This window comes from Capra hircus, chromosome 10 (genome assembly GCF_001704415.2).
Source record: "Capra hircus breed San Clemente chromosome 10, ASM170441v1, whole genome shotgun sequence".
Lineage (NCBI taxonomy): Eukaryota > Metazoa > Chordata > Mammalia > Artiodactyla > Bovidae > Capra > Capra hircus.
Window position 1 is genome coordinate 56,416,445 of NC_030817.1, and position 19,624 is coordinate 56,436,068.

Below are 19,624 nucleotides of genomic sequence, written 5' to 3' on the forward strand. Positions count from 1 at the left end.
TTTCTTTTTACTGCTGACCGTTGAGCTTGTGTTCAGTTTTAGCACTTTTCTCACTTGTTCAGATGAAATCAAGAGGAGGTGAAGACTAATACAAACAGAAAGCGTTCCCCGAGGAGAGGATTGAGAGAGGCTTATCTTTTTTAATGTTACTTTTATTTTATGTATTTATTTAGCCACACTGCCCAGCATGAGGGATCATATTTCCTCAACCAGGGATTGAACCCACACCCCCTGCATTGGAAACTCAGACTCTTAAACCACCAGGGAAGTTCCCACCAGAGTCTTCATATATAAACTCAATCCAGAAAAATTGTTACACTTTCAAGGGCCCTCCATAAAGATTTTTTTTGAACCTTCCCTGGTGGCTAAGAGGTTGAAGCGTCTGCCTCTAATGCAGGAGACCTGGGTTTGATCCCTGGGTTGGGAAGATCCCCTGGAGAAGGAAATGGCAACCCACTCCAGTATTCTTGCTTGGAGAATCCCATGGACGGAGGAGCCTGGTGGGCTACAGTCCAGGGGGTCACGAAGAGTCGGACACGACTGGGCGACTTCACTTCCATAAAGAATCTGCCATTTTAGGGTCACCTTCCCTGGTGGCTCGGGTGGTAAAGAATCTGCCTGCAATGTAGCAGACCTGGCTTCAATCCCTAGGTCAGGAAGATCCCCTAGAGAAGGGAATGGCAACCCACTCCATATTCTTGCCTGGAGAATCTCATGGATAGAGGAAGGAGCCTGGTGAGTCACAAAGAGTGGGACATGACTGAGTGACTAACACTTTCACTTTCACTGATTTTTTTTTTCTGTATTATTGACATTAATGGCTCATCTTCACCATGCTCTTGGTCTCATGATGTGGCTTAATAGCAGAAAATACAGTGACTATTTTTAAGTGCCTAAATCCTCTCACCCTATACCCTAGCTCCTTTACTCCCCTTGGGAAAATAGAGGCTTCCTCATTGCAGTTAGGCTGAAAGAAACAAAGTCCTGGAGGTTCAGAGAGGGATCTGGTCTGAAATACATGCAGCTCCTGTAGGGCCATCCTATTAGGCCAGAGTTATAGCCCCTCCACCTCTTATAACTCTAATTAGACTAAAATCTTAAGCAGTTCAGCATTTAAGAACAGAGAATGCTTGCGTCAATATTTATCATGGGCTCCATTGGCTGATCAGTAGAATTTATCTCCTTGTATTTCTTGCCCTGTAAACATTCAGAATCACAACCCCAAGTGCAATCCCAGTTGAGCTCTGAAATGGAGCCACTCAACCACCCCCCACCCCCACCCTCCACTGCACGCTTGTAGTGCAGGAGCAAAGCTCTCGCTCCTCTTCCTATTTTCTTTGGTATTTGGGGGTAGCACCTCCAGGCAACATAGCACAGCACTGCGGTGATGTCCCAAGCTATCCTCAGTGAGTCTCTGCTTGCCATGATGCCCTGTGTGTTATAATGCCAGTCATCCCTTGATTTGTGGCTAGGTAGAAAAGAGTGACCCTGAACCCAGGTCCCCAAGCTCCAAGCACAGCCCATGCCCAGGGAAAGGAAAGATGGGGTGTAAATAGGAAAGACCCATGTAAACAGCATGATGTGTGATGAAAGCTGAGAAGTTGGGGGAGCGTTTAGCCCAGTATGACTCGGCATGGGATGGGTCAGCCAGACACCTGGTGGGGTCTTAATCTGTGTGCACAGAAGGGTGATGTCTAGAAAAGGGGCACGTGTGTTCCCCATGCCACCGTGGGAGCCCTGCCTCTGGAGAAGCATCACCCAGTAAAGGACTTGGAGGCTAAGTCAGCAAGTTCAGGAAAGGAAGGGAAGCGGGCCTCCACAGATGAGCTGCAGCGTGGCTGGAGCGGCTCTGCCTCCCTGTGCTGTCGGCAGAGCTGGGGTGGGTGTGCAGAGCATGAAGGCCACCCCCCACCCCACCCGCCATGCTCCGGTCTTGTCTGCGCACCAGCCAAGTGGGAGAGTGCCAGACCACCCACCGCCAGGAATCCCCTGCCAGTTGGGCCACCCCACTCACCTCGGCGGCAAAGTGCTTCCCGCCGACAGTGTGCTCGGAGCCATGAGGGTCGTTCTTGTCCCCCCAGTGCAGGTGCAGCTGCGAGGCATTGTAGCGGGCCCCGAGGCCGCGGACCTGCATGTCCTTGGGCAGTTTCACCTTCACTGTAGGGAGAAGAGGGGCAGTCTTCAGAGCCCTGGCCAGCTGGGTGCTGCCTGAGAGCAGGTTGGCATCACCTGCCCAGGGCCCAGACAGGGGCAGGGGATGCAGCGAGGTGGGGACCAGAGAGGTGCAGCTCAGAAACCTGGGCTCTTTCTCTGAGAACGTCCCCCTTCCACAAAGCAGTTCCAGTGGCGGCAGGCAGCACCTTCTTGGTTCCCCTTGGGAAATGATGGCAGGAACTAATTTAGCCACCAGATGGATGTTTGTGTATATATCTATGTATTACGCACTTGGCCATGAAGATGGAACCTACAGTGAAGTATCTGCCAAGCTGAGAATTATATAACAACAACAATAATTGCTATTTATGAAGCTTCTCTCTATTCTGGATCTTAACATACAGAATCTCTAGTCTTTACAGTACCTGTCAATATGCCCATTTTCCAGATGAAACCTCAAGATTTTAAAATTCTTATCCATAGTCTCATGACTCATATGTAGTCAAGCCAGGATTCAAACTCAGATTGGTCTGACTCCTGGGCGAGCCCCCCAGTGAACTGTGTGACCCCTTCACTCTCATACCATATCATGCTCAGGTCAAGGGGCTCAAGCCTTTCCCCATCCCACCCCAAGAGATGTGCTGCTTCTAAGAGGTATTTTCTCAGGAAAACCACCTGAGCCCAGGGCCTGCAGCATCTCCTGCAGAGAGTGGCCCAAGGATCCCTCAAGGGCTCCTCTCTGCTCTCCTTCCTGGGTGCCTCATCACAACGCCCCCTCCCCCAACCCCCACCCAGCAGACTCAAGAGGCCAGGGAGCCAGGGGAAGCCCAGCCACCGCTGCACGTCTCCGCGTCGCTCCCTCACCTGAGTGGCCATTGTTGGTGAGGACAAATTGCGGACTGGCAGACTGGTTGTAGCCTTGGAAGGCCAGGGGCCTGAGGCTGGCATTGTACCGCAGGATGTCATCGTGCAGGTCTATCGGGGACTGCAGCAGGCCCCCACAGGAAGGGTAGGTCTTGGACCAGCTCTTCTCCCCGTCGGGACCTGGAAGGGGAGGTTCAAGCCCGTGACTTAATCAGTTTTCCACTAGAGCTGTTTCCTCACCTTCTAATTCTGTGTGCAGTACAGTTATTCCTTTTCTATTCTTAATCCCCAGAGGTATGCTCTTCAGGGTCCAGGGACCCCAGCCTACAGAGTCAGGGCATGCAAACGTCTCCAGATGGTTTGCTTTTGAAGTAATGTGGGGAGAGAGGGGCCAGAGCAGTCCCATGGCGGGACTCCACTTTATTCTGTAATTGTTCATATTTTAACCCAGTGCACATCCGTTCCGCAAGAAGACCTCATGACTCTCAGCAATTTAGCATCTGTATATTGAACACCTACTACGAGCAGGAGTTACTCTGGGTCTTGGGGCCACCCATGCTTGCATTCTAGTAGAGAATTTTTTTTTTTAATTTTTTGTGTTTTAGAAGCAAAGGAAATTAGTTTTTTCTTATTTTTTTTTTTAAAGTTCAGTTTAAAATCTCTGGTTCTCTTCCCTTTGGTACTTTAAAAAATTGATGTATTTGTTGTTGTCATTGTTCAGTCACAGTCGTGTCCAACTCTTTGCGACCCCATGGACTGTAGCCCGGCTTCCCTGTCCTTCAGTCTCCCAAGTTTGCTAAAACTCATGTGCACTGAGTTGATGATGCCATCCAACTATCTTATCTTCTGTCACCCCCTTCTCCTCCTGCCTTCAATCTTTCCCAGAATCAGGGTCTTTTCCATTGAGTTGTCTCTTTGCCAACTCAGGTGGCCAAAGTATTGGAGCTTTAGCATCAGTCCTTCCAGTGAATATTCAGGGTTGATTTCCTTTAGGATCCACTGGTTTGATGTATAGTAATTGTACAATATTATATGTTACAGGGTACAATATAGTGATTCACAATTTTTAAAGGTTATACTCCATTTAAAATTATTATAAAGTACAGACTATAGTCCCTTTGTTGTACAATATCTTTGTAACTTGTCTTATACCTAATAGTTTGTACCCCTTACTCCCTTACCCCTCTTGCCCTGGTCCCCTCCCCTCTTCTAATCCTCTAGAATGTCCCACGTTGGAAAAATTGGTGTCTAACTGACTACAACTCCAGGTAGGTCTTTGAGGCTGGTAATCTAGACTATGATCTTCCTGATAGGAAACCCTTGAGGACATTGATTCTGAATACCCAGGTCTAGAGTAAGTAAAAACCCTGCAACCTGATAGGGAAACTTGAAAGATAGCAAGTAATCACAGAACTAAATGCAGTGTTTACACTGGGGAAAAGAATGACAATATTACAAGCTAATTATTACCATCTAATTGACAAACTAGCAGTGAGGAGGAACAGACTTAACAAATAAACCCTCCAGGGCTCAGGCTTCTCGCTAACTACCAGGTAATAGTCCTTCCCCTGGAAATGAAAATAAACAATCTAGTCCCATGCAGATGAAATTTCTGACTCCCACAGGGAAAAGTCTTTCAAGAATGTCAGGCTGTGTTTAAAAGATTATCTCCCATGGTAATTAAATGGATTTTCAAGCTGAGGTTTCTCCAGAAAAGCGAATAACTGGCAGGTCATGGCTCGTTGGAGTGGAACAATTGTGCCCTGTGGGCTCTCTAGGAGTTGGGAATCAAGGTTTGCCACCTGGAGTTCATTCATCAGTATTTCAGCACAAGGAAAGATGTACTGAGATGGAGTTGGGGGAAGGAGCACCACTTCTTCTGGGCACTCTTCCACAGACCACAGCGTTGTTTCAAGAGAGAGAGGGAGAGGGAGAGTGTGTGTGTGTGTATGCGCGCGCGCTCGCTTCACAGAATCCCCGTCCCTGACTACCTTGTTCTCTAACTGGAGAGTAGGGAGAGTCAGAAGCGAAACTTGATGCCCACGTTCATTTAAAATGCTATGAGCAGGGACTTCCCTAATGGTCCAGTGGCTAAGACTCCACGCTTCCAATGCGGGAGCCCCAGGTTCAATCCCTGGTCAGGGTACTAGATCCCACATGCTCCAAGTAAGAGTTTTCCACATGCGCCAACTAAAACAATCCTACATGCTGCAGCTGAGAATTCCAGTGCTGCAAGTAAAGATCCTGCATTCCACAACCAAGACCAGGTGCAGCCAAATAAACAAACAAATATTTTAAATAAAGCTGTCAATCCCAGAACTCTATAACCAGTGAAAATAAGTATTATCAGATAAAACTAGAGAATTTGTGACCAGCAGAAATACTCTGTAAGAAATGTGAATGAAAGCTCTTTAGGCTTTAAGGGAAATTATCCCAGAAGAAACTTGGAGCTTCAGGAGGCACAAGAGAGCACTGGAAATAGTAAATAAATAGAGAAAAAAAATTTCTTTTTTTAGATGCTATGAGGAGTTGGCCCTGTGTCTGGACACACACAGGAGAATCCTCTAATTTTTCAGGCTGTCAACCTTCAGGTATCAGTTCAGTTCAGCTCAGTCTCTCAGTTGTGTCTGACTCTTTGTGACCCCATGAATCGCAGCACCCCAGGCCTCCCTGTCCATCACCATCTCCCAGAGTTCACTCAGACTCACATCCATCGAGTCCGTGATGTCATCCAGCCGTCTCATCCTCGGTCGTCCCCTTCTCCTCCTGCCCCCAATCCCTCCCAGCATCAGAGTCTTTTCCAGTGAGTCAACTCTTCGCATGAGGTGGCCAAAGTACTGGAGTTTCAGCTTCAGCATCATTCCTTCCAAAGAAATCCCAGGGCTGATCTCCTTCAGAATGGACTGGTTGGATCTCCTTGCAGTCCAAGGGACTCTTAAGAGTCTTCTCCAACACCACAGTTCACAAGCATCAATTCTTCGGTGCTCAGCCTTCTTCACAGTCCAACTCTCACATCCATACATGACCACTGGAAAAACCATAGCCTTGACTAGACGGACCTAGGTATACCTTTTCAGAAATGTTGGAACTTGAAGAGATTTCAAAAATGGTGGAACTTGAAGGGATTCCAGACTCTCTAGTTCAGTCTCTCACTGGACACCAGTTTTCTCAGCTCTCACATATCATAGTTTCTCCTGGACTGTGTTGTTTTTATTTCCACAGCCTCAAAGCCCTGGACTCAAGGCAACTAAACTACTGCAAGATGGCAACGAGGGGAGAGGGAGGCTGGAGGCAGTCACTCCAGGAGCAGACTGGAGCAGAGCGGTTACTCAGCTGAGGGCAAAACTAAATTCCTTAGAGACCGCAGGGAACAGAGGGGAAGCCGTCAAGAGGTATCATGCAAACCCTGAGGGTCAGGAGGAGGTGCAGCTGCCAGGTGGCAAGCCTTCCGGAGCGAGGCTGCCAGCTGTTGCTCTGCTCACATCTGGGCCCGCGGCCAGGGTGGCAGAAGCTGCCAGCCAGGCCTGAAGGGAAGAAACTCAGAAAGTGAAGATGTGGCGAAGCTGTGCGTCCCGTAGCTAAAGGGAACTAAATAAGAAGAACTGCCTTTTTCCCAGAGCAGGGGCTCACCTGAAGGCTTCCTGAAAGAGAGGCCCAGGCCCTCCCATTTCATGTCTGTGAACCCACATCGTGACTGGGGGCACGTGCGTGACAGGCACTGAGGAATCACAATCCCCGAAGAATGAAAGCCCCCAGGGAAAAGAGAGCTCAGAAAGCATTACCAGGAGGAATGTTTCTTTGGTCCTAAGTAATTTTCCTTGGAAGTTGGCTAAATTAGGTGTTCGGGAGCAGAAAAGACTAAGGATAGAAAAGGAAACGGTTGGTCCCTCGTGGTCCAGTGGTTAAGACTCTGCCCTCCCAGTGCAGGGGGCCCAGGTTCGATCCTTGGTCAGAGAATTGGATCCCACATGTCACAACTAAAACCCAGCACAGCCAAAGGAATTAAAAAAAAAAAAAAGCAACAGAGTTCATGGTTGAGAAAGAGAAATTCCTAGGAAAGAGAAGCAACTGTATTGGACCCAGAGAGTCCAAAGAACCAGATCCAGCTGCCCCGCCAACTCGCCCCCCAACCGCCACCCCTCCATGAGTGATCCCAAGCAGCTCACATTCCCTGCCTGAGTCTCCTTCGCCCTTTGTACCAATGGGAGGGGTGGACACTATGTTCTGGAAGATCCCTTCTGGCTCCCAAGCTCTGAGATTTACTAAGATTACTGGGGCTAAGCACCTTCACCTCTGTATCAGGCCAGTTGGAACGGGTTGGAAAGAGCTGCTCACGCCAAGGCAGCTCCTGGGCATGTGATGGGGTGCCTAGTGGGAGCCAGCTGTGGAAATGAGGGCACAGGGCACTGCCGTTCCCCAGGCTGGTCTAGTGCTGCTGGTCTCAGCTGCCAACCATGGGGTGAGGGTGGGAGTCGCTCATCCTGAGTGCCCATCACAGGCCCTTAGGGCAGCAGAGTCTAGAAAGCCTTTTCTTCTTCCCCTCATTAAGGTTGATGGTGATAGTGATGATGATATTAGTAGTTTTGGTCCTTACACCTCTACAACTCTGTGGGGTCTACAAGGCAAGAACTGCCCCGTTTTGTAGATGAAAAATTGAGATTAAGTGATTTGCCCAAAGTCAGACTTTGGCTTAGTAACAGAGTTACCTTGCCTGGATCACAGAACTTCTGTGAACTTCTGTTTCAGGGTTTATCTGGAAGATTTTGTCCAGGCCCATTTCGTCCCCCTCCCATAATCTCCTTGAAGGCAAGGGCCATGTCTCATTCATCCCTGCTTTGGCCGCAGTGCCTGGCACAAAGCAGGCCCTCACATGTTTACTGAACTGGATTCTCCTGCTAATTTTGTGCAGGGAAGTAAGTGCCTATATTAATCCCCCTAGCTTCTCTCTCTTCCCCCACATAATTTTTTTTTTCCTATCAAGAAAGAAATGAAAAATGATGTCGCTTGCTCAGGTTCAGAATTTATGCTCCTAACTTTCTCGTGTACCTGCATGAAGTTTTGCTCTGTTTAGAGCCACTCACTGAAAAATAAATCCTATTGCTGGCCCCTGGCTTGGGATTTTATTGGAGTTCATGGGACCCTCTTCCAGCATGTGATGGCTCTGTCCCCTTCTTACACGGCTAAGGACATTGTCAGAGCAGCCTCCCGTCTCTTTGGCTTGTAGGTAACAGAGGTGCCAGGGTGAGGGGATGCACCAAGGCACCCGGTGTCAGGCATGTCGGCAGCGGCTCCTTTCTGCCCCCAGCTGCTGTGTGGGCAACGTGTGACTTGTTGCTCTAACACTGCCTTTTCGTCGGCAGCTACAGCCCTGGCGTCATCTTTCAGCTTGTTCTCAGCTGTCACACTCATGCCAATGGCTGTGCTACCAGAAAACCTCTCCCAGGACTGACTCTTCCAAAAGAAGCATTTCCAGCTACCGTCAAAATGTGACTTTTCTCTTGAGTTGTGACTTTCCCTCTTGCATGGATTAGATTCCTCCCAAGATCATGATAAAAAGGAGATCATACGGATCTCCCTGTTTGTTTTCCCAACTAAAATCAAGGCATTATTTCTTTCCAGTTCATGAATTTTTCTGTTTAAGGCAAAACAGAAGCGGACCAAATTTCTGTTTTGAATTGTAACAGGAGATTAACGTGGCACAGCTCAAAGCGCCTCTCATGCTTCCCAGCAAGGTGTTATTGAGGCCCAGAGTAGACGTGCGTTACCCCCAAGGACCAGGATGGTTTCAAGGAGAACACCAAATGCGTGGAACCGTAGAGAGAGAAGCAAAGTGAGCCCCACATCCCCTTGGCTTTGACAGCTAACAATCCTTAGCCAATCTGCCTCCATCTCTACCGTACCCACGCTCCCCAGCCCTGGATGATTTTTGAAACAAACCCAAATGTACTTCATCTGTGCACATTTCAGTATGTCTTTAAAATACAAGGGCTCTTAGAACAAAAGCATAATACCATTCCCACACTCAAAAAGTTAACTGTTCCTTGGGTTGCAAAGAGTTGGACACGACTGAGCGACTGAACTGAACTGAACTGAACTGAATCTTACTAAAACCAGTCAGAATTTTAAAAATTTCCAAGTATCTTGTATCCTTTTATTCGAAGTAGATGATCTTCATTTTTAATAACTGTAATTAAAACTCCTCATTCCTCTTCTCCTATCTTTAAAAAAGTTTCTTTTATGGCAGTGTAGTTGATTTACATGGTTGTGTTAACAGCAAAGTGATTCATTATACATATACCCATTCTTTTTAATATTCTTTTCCATGATGGTTTATCCCTTGTTCCCTGTGCTATGCAGCAGGACCTTGTTGCTTTCATATCTTTTTTAACGGTTGTTTGTAAAATTCAGGATTCAGACAACATCCAGAGAGTACCGTTGGTTGATGTGTACGGCCTAGATCTCAATTTGATGGTGCTAAGCCTTGTCAGAGGACAAATGACCCCACTCTTCCAAAGCTCAGATGCTCAAAATCTCAGAGCCAGGCCAGTCTGGTCCATCCTTTGCCCTCAGGGGATGGGTCATGGAGTCCCAAGTTTCCATCACCACCACCACACCTACCATCCCAGGTTAGGCCCTCTCCCTCAATATATCACACTGCAAAGGATCCCTGCAGGGTCCCCACCCCAGCCTTTCCTGTTGGCTGCCAGGCTCCTTTCTTGTTGCAACTGGGTTTAACCAAGTGTAGCCCTGCGCCCATCCACCCACTCCGTTTCTCCACAGCATGCCCTGCCTTGCTCCTGTCCCCCAAAAAACAAAGGAGAACCATAGCCGTCTTGCACAGTTTTAGCCTGTCAAGGCCTTCATTAATTTTTTTCTTTTTCTTTTTGGCTGTGCCACAGGGCATGTGGGATCTTAGTTCTAGGACCAGGGATTGAACCCACATCCCCTGCATTAGAAGGCAAAATCTTAACCTTTGGACCACCAGGGAAGTCCCTGTCAAGGCCTTCAAAAGCCCTCATACCTTCCCAAGGTCGACTGCCATAGTCAGGCCAGCTGCCCCATCCTCAGAACAACCTTCATAAATGTTCTTATGCTAAAAATCTGCTTTAAATGCCTCCTTTTCTCTCCACCTTTGCAAATCTTGTCCATCTTCAAAAACAAGCTCAAGTCCTGGACAAGCTACTCCAGCACTTTCTTGAATTGTCGTTTAACCATCTGCCCTGTCACTGTTATAAACCTGTTCCAGACTAGAATCCTGCCTTCAAGTTCCAAAGACCTTTGAAAGCCTAGAAGCCAATGTCACATCCCTCCCCTGTGTCTGAGACACAGTCGCATTTACTAGACATTAATTAATAGCTTCTTAAGCTCATTTCAGAAATCTAGCCATAAAGGGATAGGAGAAGGGCATGTGTGTGTGTGGTTATAGGAAGATGAGGGTGACGAGAAGCATTTTTTTTTTTTTTTTTTTAGTGGAGAGACTTCAGCACACTTCTAAGCAGAAGGAAAAGGAAGCAGATAAGGAAGGATGGTTCCGGAAGAAAGTCATGGAGTGTGGGCCTGAAAAGAAAGCAAGGGAGGGGAGGGCCTGGAGGCGGAGGTAGAAATTACCTCTGGGCTGAAGGAGGCATGCAGTAAGTGTTTGCTGAATAGATCAGACCAGTACACTGAAGCCTTCCTGGAAAGGAAGCCCATAGACGGACAAACAGAGCCAGAAATCCTAGAACTCACAGGTCTGCAGAGGCCATCAGGGAGAAGACTGACTGTGGGATGACAGGCAGTCTCAGAGTCTCACATTCTGAGATGCTTGCAGCCCAAGTACATCCATGAGCCTGAAAGAGTCAGTGTGGTTTTTAAAGTGAACTTGTTTTAAAATTTAGACAACATTTTAAAGCAGGTACAAGAGTAAAGAGCACAGTAGAATGGCCCCATGCGCCCATCTGTTTGTGACAGATTACGTGTTACCCATACCCCCGACCCCGTCCATCTCCCTCGACCGGATTACTTTGAAGAAAACCTGTGGATGCTTATATACAACTAAAGGTAAGAACTCTCTAAAAATAACCTCATATCATCTTCACATCTAAAAACAACAAGCAAATAACAATCTACACAAGTAAATGAAGGATAATTTTAATATTTTATAATGTTTGCAGACATGGTATAGGGGTAAGTAAAACACTTAATGGGGTTGAGTAATTTCTACATTTACTAAATATACTACATATGCGACAGCATATATTATAATAAAAAAAGCACATATCGCTCCGTAGAAGACCAGAACCATGTAATTACTGGTACAGTTTGATTGCTGTTTCTTACTGATTATTCTTTCTCACTGACTGCATCCTATGTGCTTAAGAATAACAGAAAATTTAATGAAGATAAATATTGCCTATAATTTGGACTATATCTGACAAGTCTGGACCAAAAATAAAATGCATTCACTATTATTTTATTTTGATATTTGTCCTTTGGGGCCTTTCTAAGTCTGTCCCTCAGACCTACCTGACGCCCCTGACATTGGTATGGTAACAAGGGTGTGGTGGTAGCCACACTCTTGGGATAGACCCTTCAGTGTCTGTGTGAACGCCTGGGCAGCTGGTCCTGACCACTGTCTCTGGGGCCTGTCTCTTTGGACTGACTACCAAAACACAGCCAGATCAAAACTTGCCCCCACAGATTAAACTGTAGTGACAAGGTCTTACACATTCTAGAAGTTGACACACCTTTTTTGTTTTTTAAACGAACAGTCAAAATTTTAGTACAATAAAAGCTTTTGATCAGCCCACAAGGTTTGTTTTTTAAGATCTGACTGGTAAAGATACCCCTAGTCTGGGCATGTATATTTATTGAAAATGGTCATAGATTGTGTATCAAATTTGAATGCACACTTAACTAAATAGATACTTTCAGTTTAAGAATGAGTATTCCAAAGTCGAATAAAGGAGAAAATCACTAAATACCCTCCTTGGAGTGCTATTTAATTTTGAAGTTAATTCATTCATTTCTTCAACAAGCATTCCTACTGTGGGCCAGGCATTGTATTTAGTATGGAAGATACAATGGAGAACACGGCAGATCTGGTCTCTGTCCTCAAGGAACTTACATAATAGGGACTTCGCTGGTGGTCCAGTGGTTACAGATCTGCCTTCCGATACAGGGGGTGTAGGTTCAATCCCTGGTCGGGCAACCAAGATCACATATGCCGTTCAGCAACCATGCCCATGCGCCTCAGCTACTGAGCCCATGCTCTGGAGACCGTGAGCCACAACCGAGACCCAACCCAACCAAAAATAAATAAATGTTCAAGAAAGAAGAAAAGACTGATAGTAAATTACAAATAAGCAAACCAATGTACATGAGTAAAATAATTCCAGTCTGCAATCAATGCTATGAAGGAAATAAGCAAGGGCTGATGGAGAAAAATGGAGGGACTACAGTGGACCAAGTGGTACAGAAGAGGTGCCATTAAAGCTGAGACTTAAAGGATGGGACTGAATCCACGGTGAGTGAGACCAGGGGAATGGCATTCCGGAGGGCAGGCACAGAGCATTCAGAGGCCCTGCTGCAGCAGAGAGCTTGTATATTTTTTGTGTATGTGATATAAAGACTCAGAAAGAACCTAGGGTTCATCTGGCTTCCTCTTGGCTAGTCTGGGTGTTGGCTAGGCTGTGGGCTGAGTGGGTGTCATTCGGCACCTGCTCAGGTACACTCCTTTCAGGGAGCTGGGACCCACCTTTCTCCAGGGGTCACCCATCCTCTGTGGTCCTGTGGCTAGAGCCACAGAGAACACAGCTAAGCCACAGGACCCCATTCAGAAGAGAAGGCAGCCTCTGTATCCTCTCTAAACCCATCTAATGTCACACATTGTGGGACTTCCCTGGTGGTCCAGTGGCTAAGACTTCATGCTCCCAGTGCAGGGGAGCAGGGTTCGATCCCTGGTCAGGGAACTAGACCCCACATGCCACAACTAAAGAGTGTGCATGCCACAAGTAAAGACTTGGTGCAAATAATAAATAATTTCAAAAATACTACACATTCTCAGGATGTTGTTAGGATGTAGAAGTCACATTAAAAAAAATTTATTTTTTATTATTTATTTTTGGCTGCATTGGGTCTTTGTTGCTGTGCAGACTTTCTCTAGTGGCAGCGAGCGGGGACTACTGTCTAGTTAGGGTGCTCAGGCTTCTCACTGCAGTGCCTTCTCTCATTGTGAAGCACAGGCTCTGGGGCACAGGCTTCAGTAGCTGTGGCACACGGACTTGGTTGCTCCAAGGCATGTGCGATCTTCCTGGGCAAGGGATCAAACCCATGTCCCCTGCATTGACAGGTGGATTCTTAACCACTGGACCATCAGGGAAATCCTAAAAATATGTCTAATATATATTTTATAGCTCCTGCAGTTCACTTCTGGAGTTGATTAAAAGATATTCGGTTTCTCATAAAAGTCAAGGGAGCTGAACTGTTCAGTAGTATGGGGTTCCCACAGTATCTTCCCTGGCTGGATTCTTATCCCCGCTGAACAGAAAGCCACACTGTGCTCACTCTCTCTGTTTTCCTGCCAGTCAAGTGGAGAGGCATGGCCATAAAGTCCTATATCCTGCCCCAAAGGAAAGAAGGCTACTAGAGGGCTGGGTTAATGATTAACCAGTGATGTCTTATGATTTTATTATAAACAGAGGTCAAGGAGCCAAACTGGTTGAAGCTTTTTCTTGTTAATGTTAGAAGTGAAGCAGAGCAAGGGCAGAGCAAGGGCTGGAGGATCAGGATTACTTATTATTTACAAAGCTGGACAGCCATAGCAGGCCCATTTTGCTTCCTTGGTTTTTATTGTAAATCAGTAAGAAAGATTATTCTTATTTCAATAGAAATAAAGTTTTCTAAGGGTGCTCTAATCCATACTTTATATCAAACTTTTCCTTTTATTATTTCAATTTTGGGGGGGGTCACTTTGAGAGGGAAGGGACTGGGACAGGGTAAAGTCCCCCCAAGCCACTCTTTGGCAGCCTTTCTGGTTTAGCTGTGGCAGTGGGGCCAGTAGTGCAGGCTGGAGGGTGAACAAAGGTGAGCTGTAAGACCGGGGCCATCAACTCAGCTCTCTGCTAGCCCCAGGGAAGTCCTTCCCCCACACCTTGCCATATTTAGAGGGCCCCTACCTCTCCAGTAATCCCTTTCCAGTATTGCTGGGGAAGAGGGGAGGTACGGGTATAGCTAGGAGGAGACTTTGCAGCCATTTACCCTTTGGCTTCCAGGCATTTGTCAGGTTCTCTCTGGAGGGAAGGCTTTTATAGGGAGAAGGGTGGGGTTTCCTAGCTATCAAAGATAGATGGTGCCAGCTACTTGCTTTTGCTCCTGTCTCCAGCACCCTTTTAGGTTCTGTTGCCTTAGAGAGTGTTCAATATGGTGAAGCTCTGCCTACTCCTCTGAACCTGCTCTCCACCCCCTCTTTATTGCAGCAATGCTGAGACACACCCAGCTGCATCTCATCTCCCTGAAACAGCCTCTCCCTGCCCCTCTCACTCCCCAAAGGCAGGACCAAGTGTCTCCCTGTTCTGGTGCTCCCATGGAGCCTTTACATTTATCTTTCCTAGAGGCACCTACTCTTACCAATCCCAGTAGACCAGTGGTTCTCAAAGTACAGTCCCTGGACAAGCATCACCACCATCATCACCTAGGAATCTGTTAGAAACCTTGGGCCCCACCCCAGACGCCCTGACCCAGATACTCTGGAGGTGGCGCCCAGCATCTGTCACTGAATGAGCCCAGTGGGTAATTCTGGTTCTCACTGACAGTTGGGAACCACCGTGCTGGGTTCTCAGCTCATCCCATTCATTCCTGTATCCCTGAATCTTCCCTCTGAGCCCACACATCAAAGTGGTTCTTGAATAAAAACCACTAAGAAGTTAGCCAAGTTGCTGAGGTGGTAACAGCTTAACCCCAGCAGGGAAACCTAGCCAGGCCCATCACCTCTCCATGCTCAGTACTTGTCATTCTCTTTGATCTTTTTTGACTGGTTCACAAAGGAATTTTGGTCACTGTAAATGTGCTAAGTCCCCAGTAGAGCCAGACATCCTGCCCTACCCTCCTAAAAAAGTATATTAAAAACATTATTTCTCCATGCTCAGGCAGGGACCATCTCTGACTAGTAAGAACTGCACACACCATCTTTTTAATGCACCGTTATATGTGTCATTATAGAAACATAATTATGGTGTTTAAAGTCATTTTTATTCAGTGTTGAGCCATTAGGAACATAACTTCCTTTTCTAAATTTGTTTTCATAGCTCATTTCATGTCTTTCATCTTGCATGTGTGTGTGTGGTAAAATATACATAAAATTTACTGTTTTTAACCATTTTAAAGTGAATCCAGTGGTATTAATTACATTTACACTGTTGTGAAGTCATCATCACTAGCCCTTTCCAGAACTTTTTCCATCATCCCAAATGTATATTCCTGGTGGTACATGGTTGTGGAAAATAGTTTGGTGATTCCTTAAAAAGTTAAACACAATTATAATACCTAGCAATTCTGTTGTTATTTAGTCACTAAGTTATGTCCAACTCGTTTGCGACTCCATGGACGGTAGCCTGCCAGGCTCCTCTGTTCATAGAATTTTATAAGCAGTACTGGAATGGATTGCTATTTCCTTCTCCAGGGGATCTTCCCAACCCAGGGATCGAACCCCTGTCTCCTGCATTGCAAGTGGATTCTTTACCATTGAGCCACTTGGGAAGCCAAGGTATGTAATGAAAGGAATTGAAAGCAGGAACTCAAACAGATACTCATGCACTAATGTTCATAGCAGAATTATTTGTGATAGCCAAAAGGTGGAAATAACCCAAGTGCCCATCAGAAAATGAAGGGGTAAATAAAATGTGGTATATACATACAATGGAATACTGTTCAATCATAAAAAGGCTCGTCTTGTTTTAATGTACAAATTCTTTCCCAAGAATCTAACTCACTAGATGGGTTAGATGTTTGAGGAGAGCTGAGGTAGGTTTCTATACTTGCAAAGCATCTGTCACAAAGCAAGCTTATGATAGATGCTCAGTAAACAGTCAGTGGTGGAGGAAAACTCTTTATCTTACTTGATCTAGATGCAGAAGAGTTGGTGTCAGATGTTGGTGTATATCAGACTCCCCTGGAGGGTTTTGTTCACATACAGATTTCGTACTAAAACACAGATGGCTAAAACACTCTCAGGGTTTCTGATTCAGAAGGTTTTGGGTGCCGTCCCCAGATTTGTGTTTCTAACCGATTCCCAGATGATGCTGATGATGCTGGTCTGGGGACCACACTTTGAGAAGCACTGGTCTAGTCTAACTCAGTATTTCTGAACTCTAACTGTGCACTGGAATCTCCAAGACCTTCTCAGTTTACTCCCAGCCCCAGCCTCCAAGACCTGGTTTAATTGGTCTTGAGTGGAGTCTAGGTACAGGAGGCTTTAAAAAGCTTCTCAGGTGATTCTGCTCAGGTGTGCAGCCAAAGTTAAGAAACGCCGGTGGAAATCCTTCAATACTTCGATGGTGTTGGGTTTGGAGCCAGAGCTTTTTATTCTCCAGTGTCAAGGTAAGATTTTTTTTTTTTTTTTGATTAATTTTGTATTGTGGTAAAACATAGCCTGGCTTCCCAGGTGGCGCTAGTGGTAAAGAACTCGCCTGCCAACACAGAAGACCCAAGAAACGTGGGTTCAATCGCTGGGCTGGGAAGATCCCCTACAGTAGGAAATGGCAACCCACTCTAGTGTTCTTGCCTGGAAAAACTCCATGGACAGAGGAGCCTGGCGGGCTACAGCCCACGGGGTCGAAAAGAGTTGGACCTGAGTGAGCACGCAGGCACTCGCACATACAACGTATATTTAACGTGAATGACATTTAGTATACTCACAGTGCTGCACAGCCATCACTACTGTTCAGTCCCAGGACATTTGCATCACCCCGAAGGAAACCCGTATTCTCCAAGCAGTCTTTTCTCGTTTTCTCTCCACCCCGCCCCTGCCCCCGCCCCCAGCCCTGGGCAACAACTATTCTACCTTCTGTCCCTATGGATTTGCCTCTTCCGTTGTCTGGCTTCTTCCACATACTATAATGTTTTCAAGGTTCCTTCATAATATACTTCATCCCTTTGTATGGCTGAAGAATCTCCCATTGTACGAATAAATGAAGCTTGTTTCTCCTTTCATAGTGCTGCCCTTGACTGTAGTTTAAATATCTGTCTCTGGTCAACTTGCTCCTGTCTACTATAAAATAATCCTTGACTGAAATAAAGCATTAGTGTTTCTGCTGTATGGGTTTTAGAACGTAAACTGTGAACAGAGCCTGCATGAAACAGAGGTGGGGGTATTGCAGCCTGGTATCCTGGAAGCAAGGGTCTGGGGGCCAGGGAGGCTGTTACTTGTAACTAGCTTCTGAATGAAGAGGAACACTTTGAACATTCATGATAACAAAGGTGTGTTCTATACAAGGTGATGAAGCAGTGTTCCCTGACACCAAAAGGAAGCTGATGGGAGAATAAATAATGTGAGCTGGGGCTGCCTTAATGACAAGGCTCCTTCCCTGGCAGAGACGGTGGAAAATGTCGCAGGTACTTCTTCTGGCTGCCAAACAACTTGCTCTCCTCTCCCTCCCTCTCCCCATCCCATCACTTTTAACCTTTGTTAAAAGTGTGAGGCTGTGGGTGAGGAGGAGACTGGATTGGCGGTCAGACAGCTGGTCAGAGGCCACCCTGGATATCTATTGAAGGCGGCCCTGAACAAGCTATTAGTTGTGGGCTTCTGGTATCTGTTTAGATGAGGACCTCCCCTTTCCTCCTGCTCTGGCCCCTGCTTCATCTCTTATTTATTTACGGCTGCACTGGGTCTTTGTTGCTGCGCACAGCCATTTCTCTAGCCTTGGGCTTTTCTCTAGTTGTGGCGAGCGGGGGCCACTCTTTAGTTGCAGTGTGTGCCTTCTCACTGCAGTGGGTTTTCTTGTGGAGCACAGGCTCTAGGTCTGTGGGTTTCAGTAGCAGTGCATGGCTGAGCTTTGTAGCATCTTCCTTAGGGATTGAACACTCATCCCCTGCATTGGCAGCTGGATTCTCTACCACTGAGCCACTTGGAAGTGCCCCCCCACCTCCTTTTTTAATGTTTATTTATTTATTTGGCTGCACCGGGTGTCAGTTGCAGCGCTCGGGATCTTTGATCTTCCTGGTAGCATGTAGCATTTTTAGTTGCAGTATGTGGGATCTGGTTCCCTGACCAGGGATTGAACCCAGGCCCCCTGCATTGGGAGCACAGAGTCTTAGCCACTGGCCCATCAGAGAAGTCCCCCTCACCGCCTCTTTGCAGCCAAGCATCAAATTAGAATTGTCTACACTGCTCAATTCTGCACCTCCACTCCCCACTGAGATCTCACGGCCCCAGGACTCTGACTTCCACCTCCCACTGGATTCAAGTAGACTCTTCAGCCCTCATTTTTCTTGTAGCCCTTGGCCCTGGTGATCCCACTCATTGCTGAACCTCTCCTGTCTGGGTTTGGGGGATACTGTTTGTCTGAGCTGTCTTCCCATTCCTCCTGCCCCTTTGCAGCTCTCAGTAGCCACCTGCCCTTCAAGGCAGCTGTCCCATGGTTTTTTATCTTTGGCTCTTTCTCACTCATTCACACTCCCCTGGGGTAATCCTGTCCCCTCCCAGGGCTTCAGCACAACCTTTGCCCTGCCAGGGTTTCCTCCTGAGCTCCAGAGCCTGAAGGGACACCTCCATAAGATGTTCCATGGCCTCCTGAAATCAGACATGCCTGGAAGGGGAGGCAGACAGGCAGACAGACAATCTGAGAAATAACCAAACCTGCCATCTTTCCCTCTCTCACCTTCCTCGCCCCAAAACCACCTCCACTTCCTTTGAGGTTCTCTGTCTCAGCTAATATTGCCACCCGCCCGCCAAAAGCCAGGAGTCACAGTCTCCTTCCTCTGGCCCCCATTGGCAGGCACAGGGAGGTGACAGTTTTCCTCTCTTAGCAGCCTTTTCTTTTTAGGACAATATTTTGTCTTTATTTTTAAACTTTTTTAAAAAATTGAAATATAGTTGATTTACAATGTTGTGTTAGATTCAGGTGCACAGCAAAGTGATTCAGTTATATATATGTGTGTGTATACACTATATATATATATATATACACACACACATACATATATATTCTTTTTCAGATTCTTTTCCATTATAGGTTATTACAAGATATTGAATAGAGTTCCCCGTGCTATACAGTAGGTCCTTGTTATTTTATATATAGTAGTGTGTATCTGGAGAAGGCAATGGCAACCCACTCCACTACTCTTGTCTGGGAAATCCCATGGACAGAGGAGCCTGGTAGTCCGTGGAGTTGCGAAGAGTCGGACACGACTGAGCGACTTCACTTTCACTTTTCACTTTCATGCACTGGAGAATGAAATGGCAACCCACTCCAGTGTTCTTGCCTGGAGAATCCCAGGGACAGAGGAGCCTGGTGGGCTGCCGTCTATGGGGTCGCACAGAGTCGGACACGACTGATGCGATTTAGCAGCAGCAGCAGCAGCAGCAGCAGCAGTATGTACGTGTTAATCCCAAACTCCTGTAATTCATACC

The 19,624-nt window shown here is 46.7% G+C and overlaps 1 protein-coding gene across 5 annotated transcripts in view; it reads right to left on the reverse strand.

Annotated features, from left to right (window-relative positions):
- The window catches only part of CA12 (carbonic anhydrase 12), a 65,053-nt gene that overhangs the window by 19,584 nt on the left and 25,845 nt on the right, over window positions 1–19,624 (reverse strand). For all 5 annotated transcript variants that reach the window (XM_005685677.3, XM_005685675.3, XM_005685676.3 and 2 more), the window contains exons 3-4: window positions 3,019–3,198; window positions 2,015–2,157 (exon numbers count right to left, since the gene is read on the reverse strand). In XM_005685677.3, coding sequence (XP_005685734.2) covers window positions 2,015–2,157; window positions 3,019–3,198 — 323 coding nt within the window. The remainder of the gene's footprint in view (window positions 1–2,014; window positions 2,158–3,018; window positions 3,199–19,624) is intronic.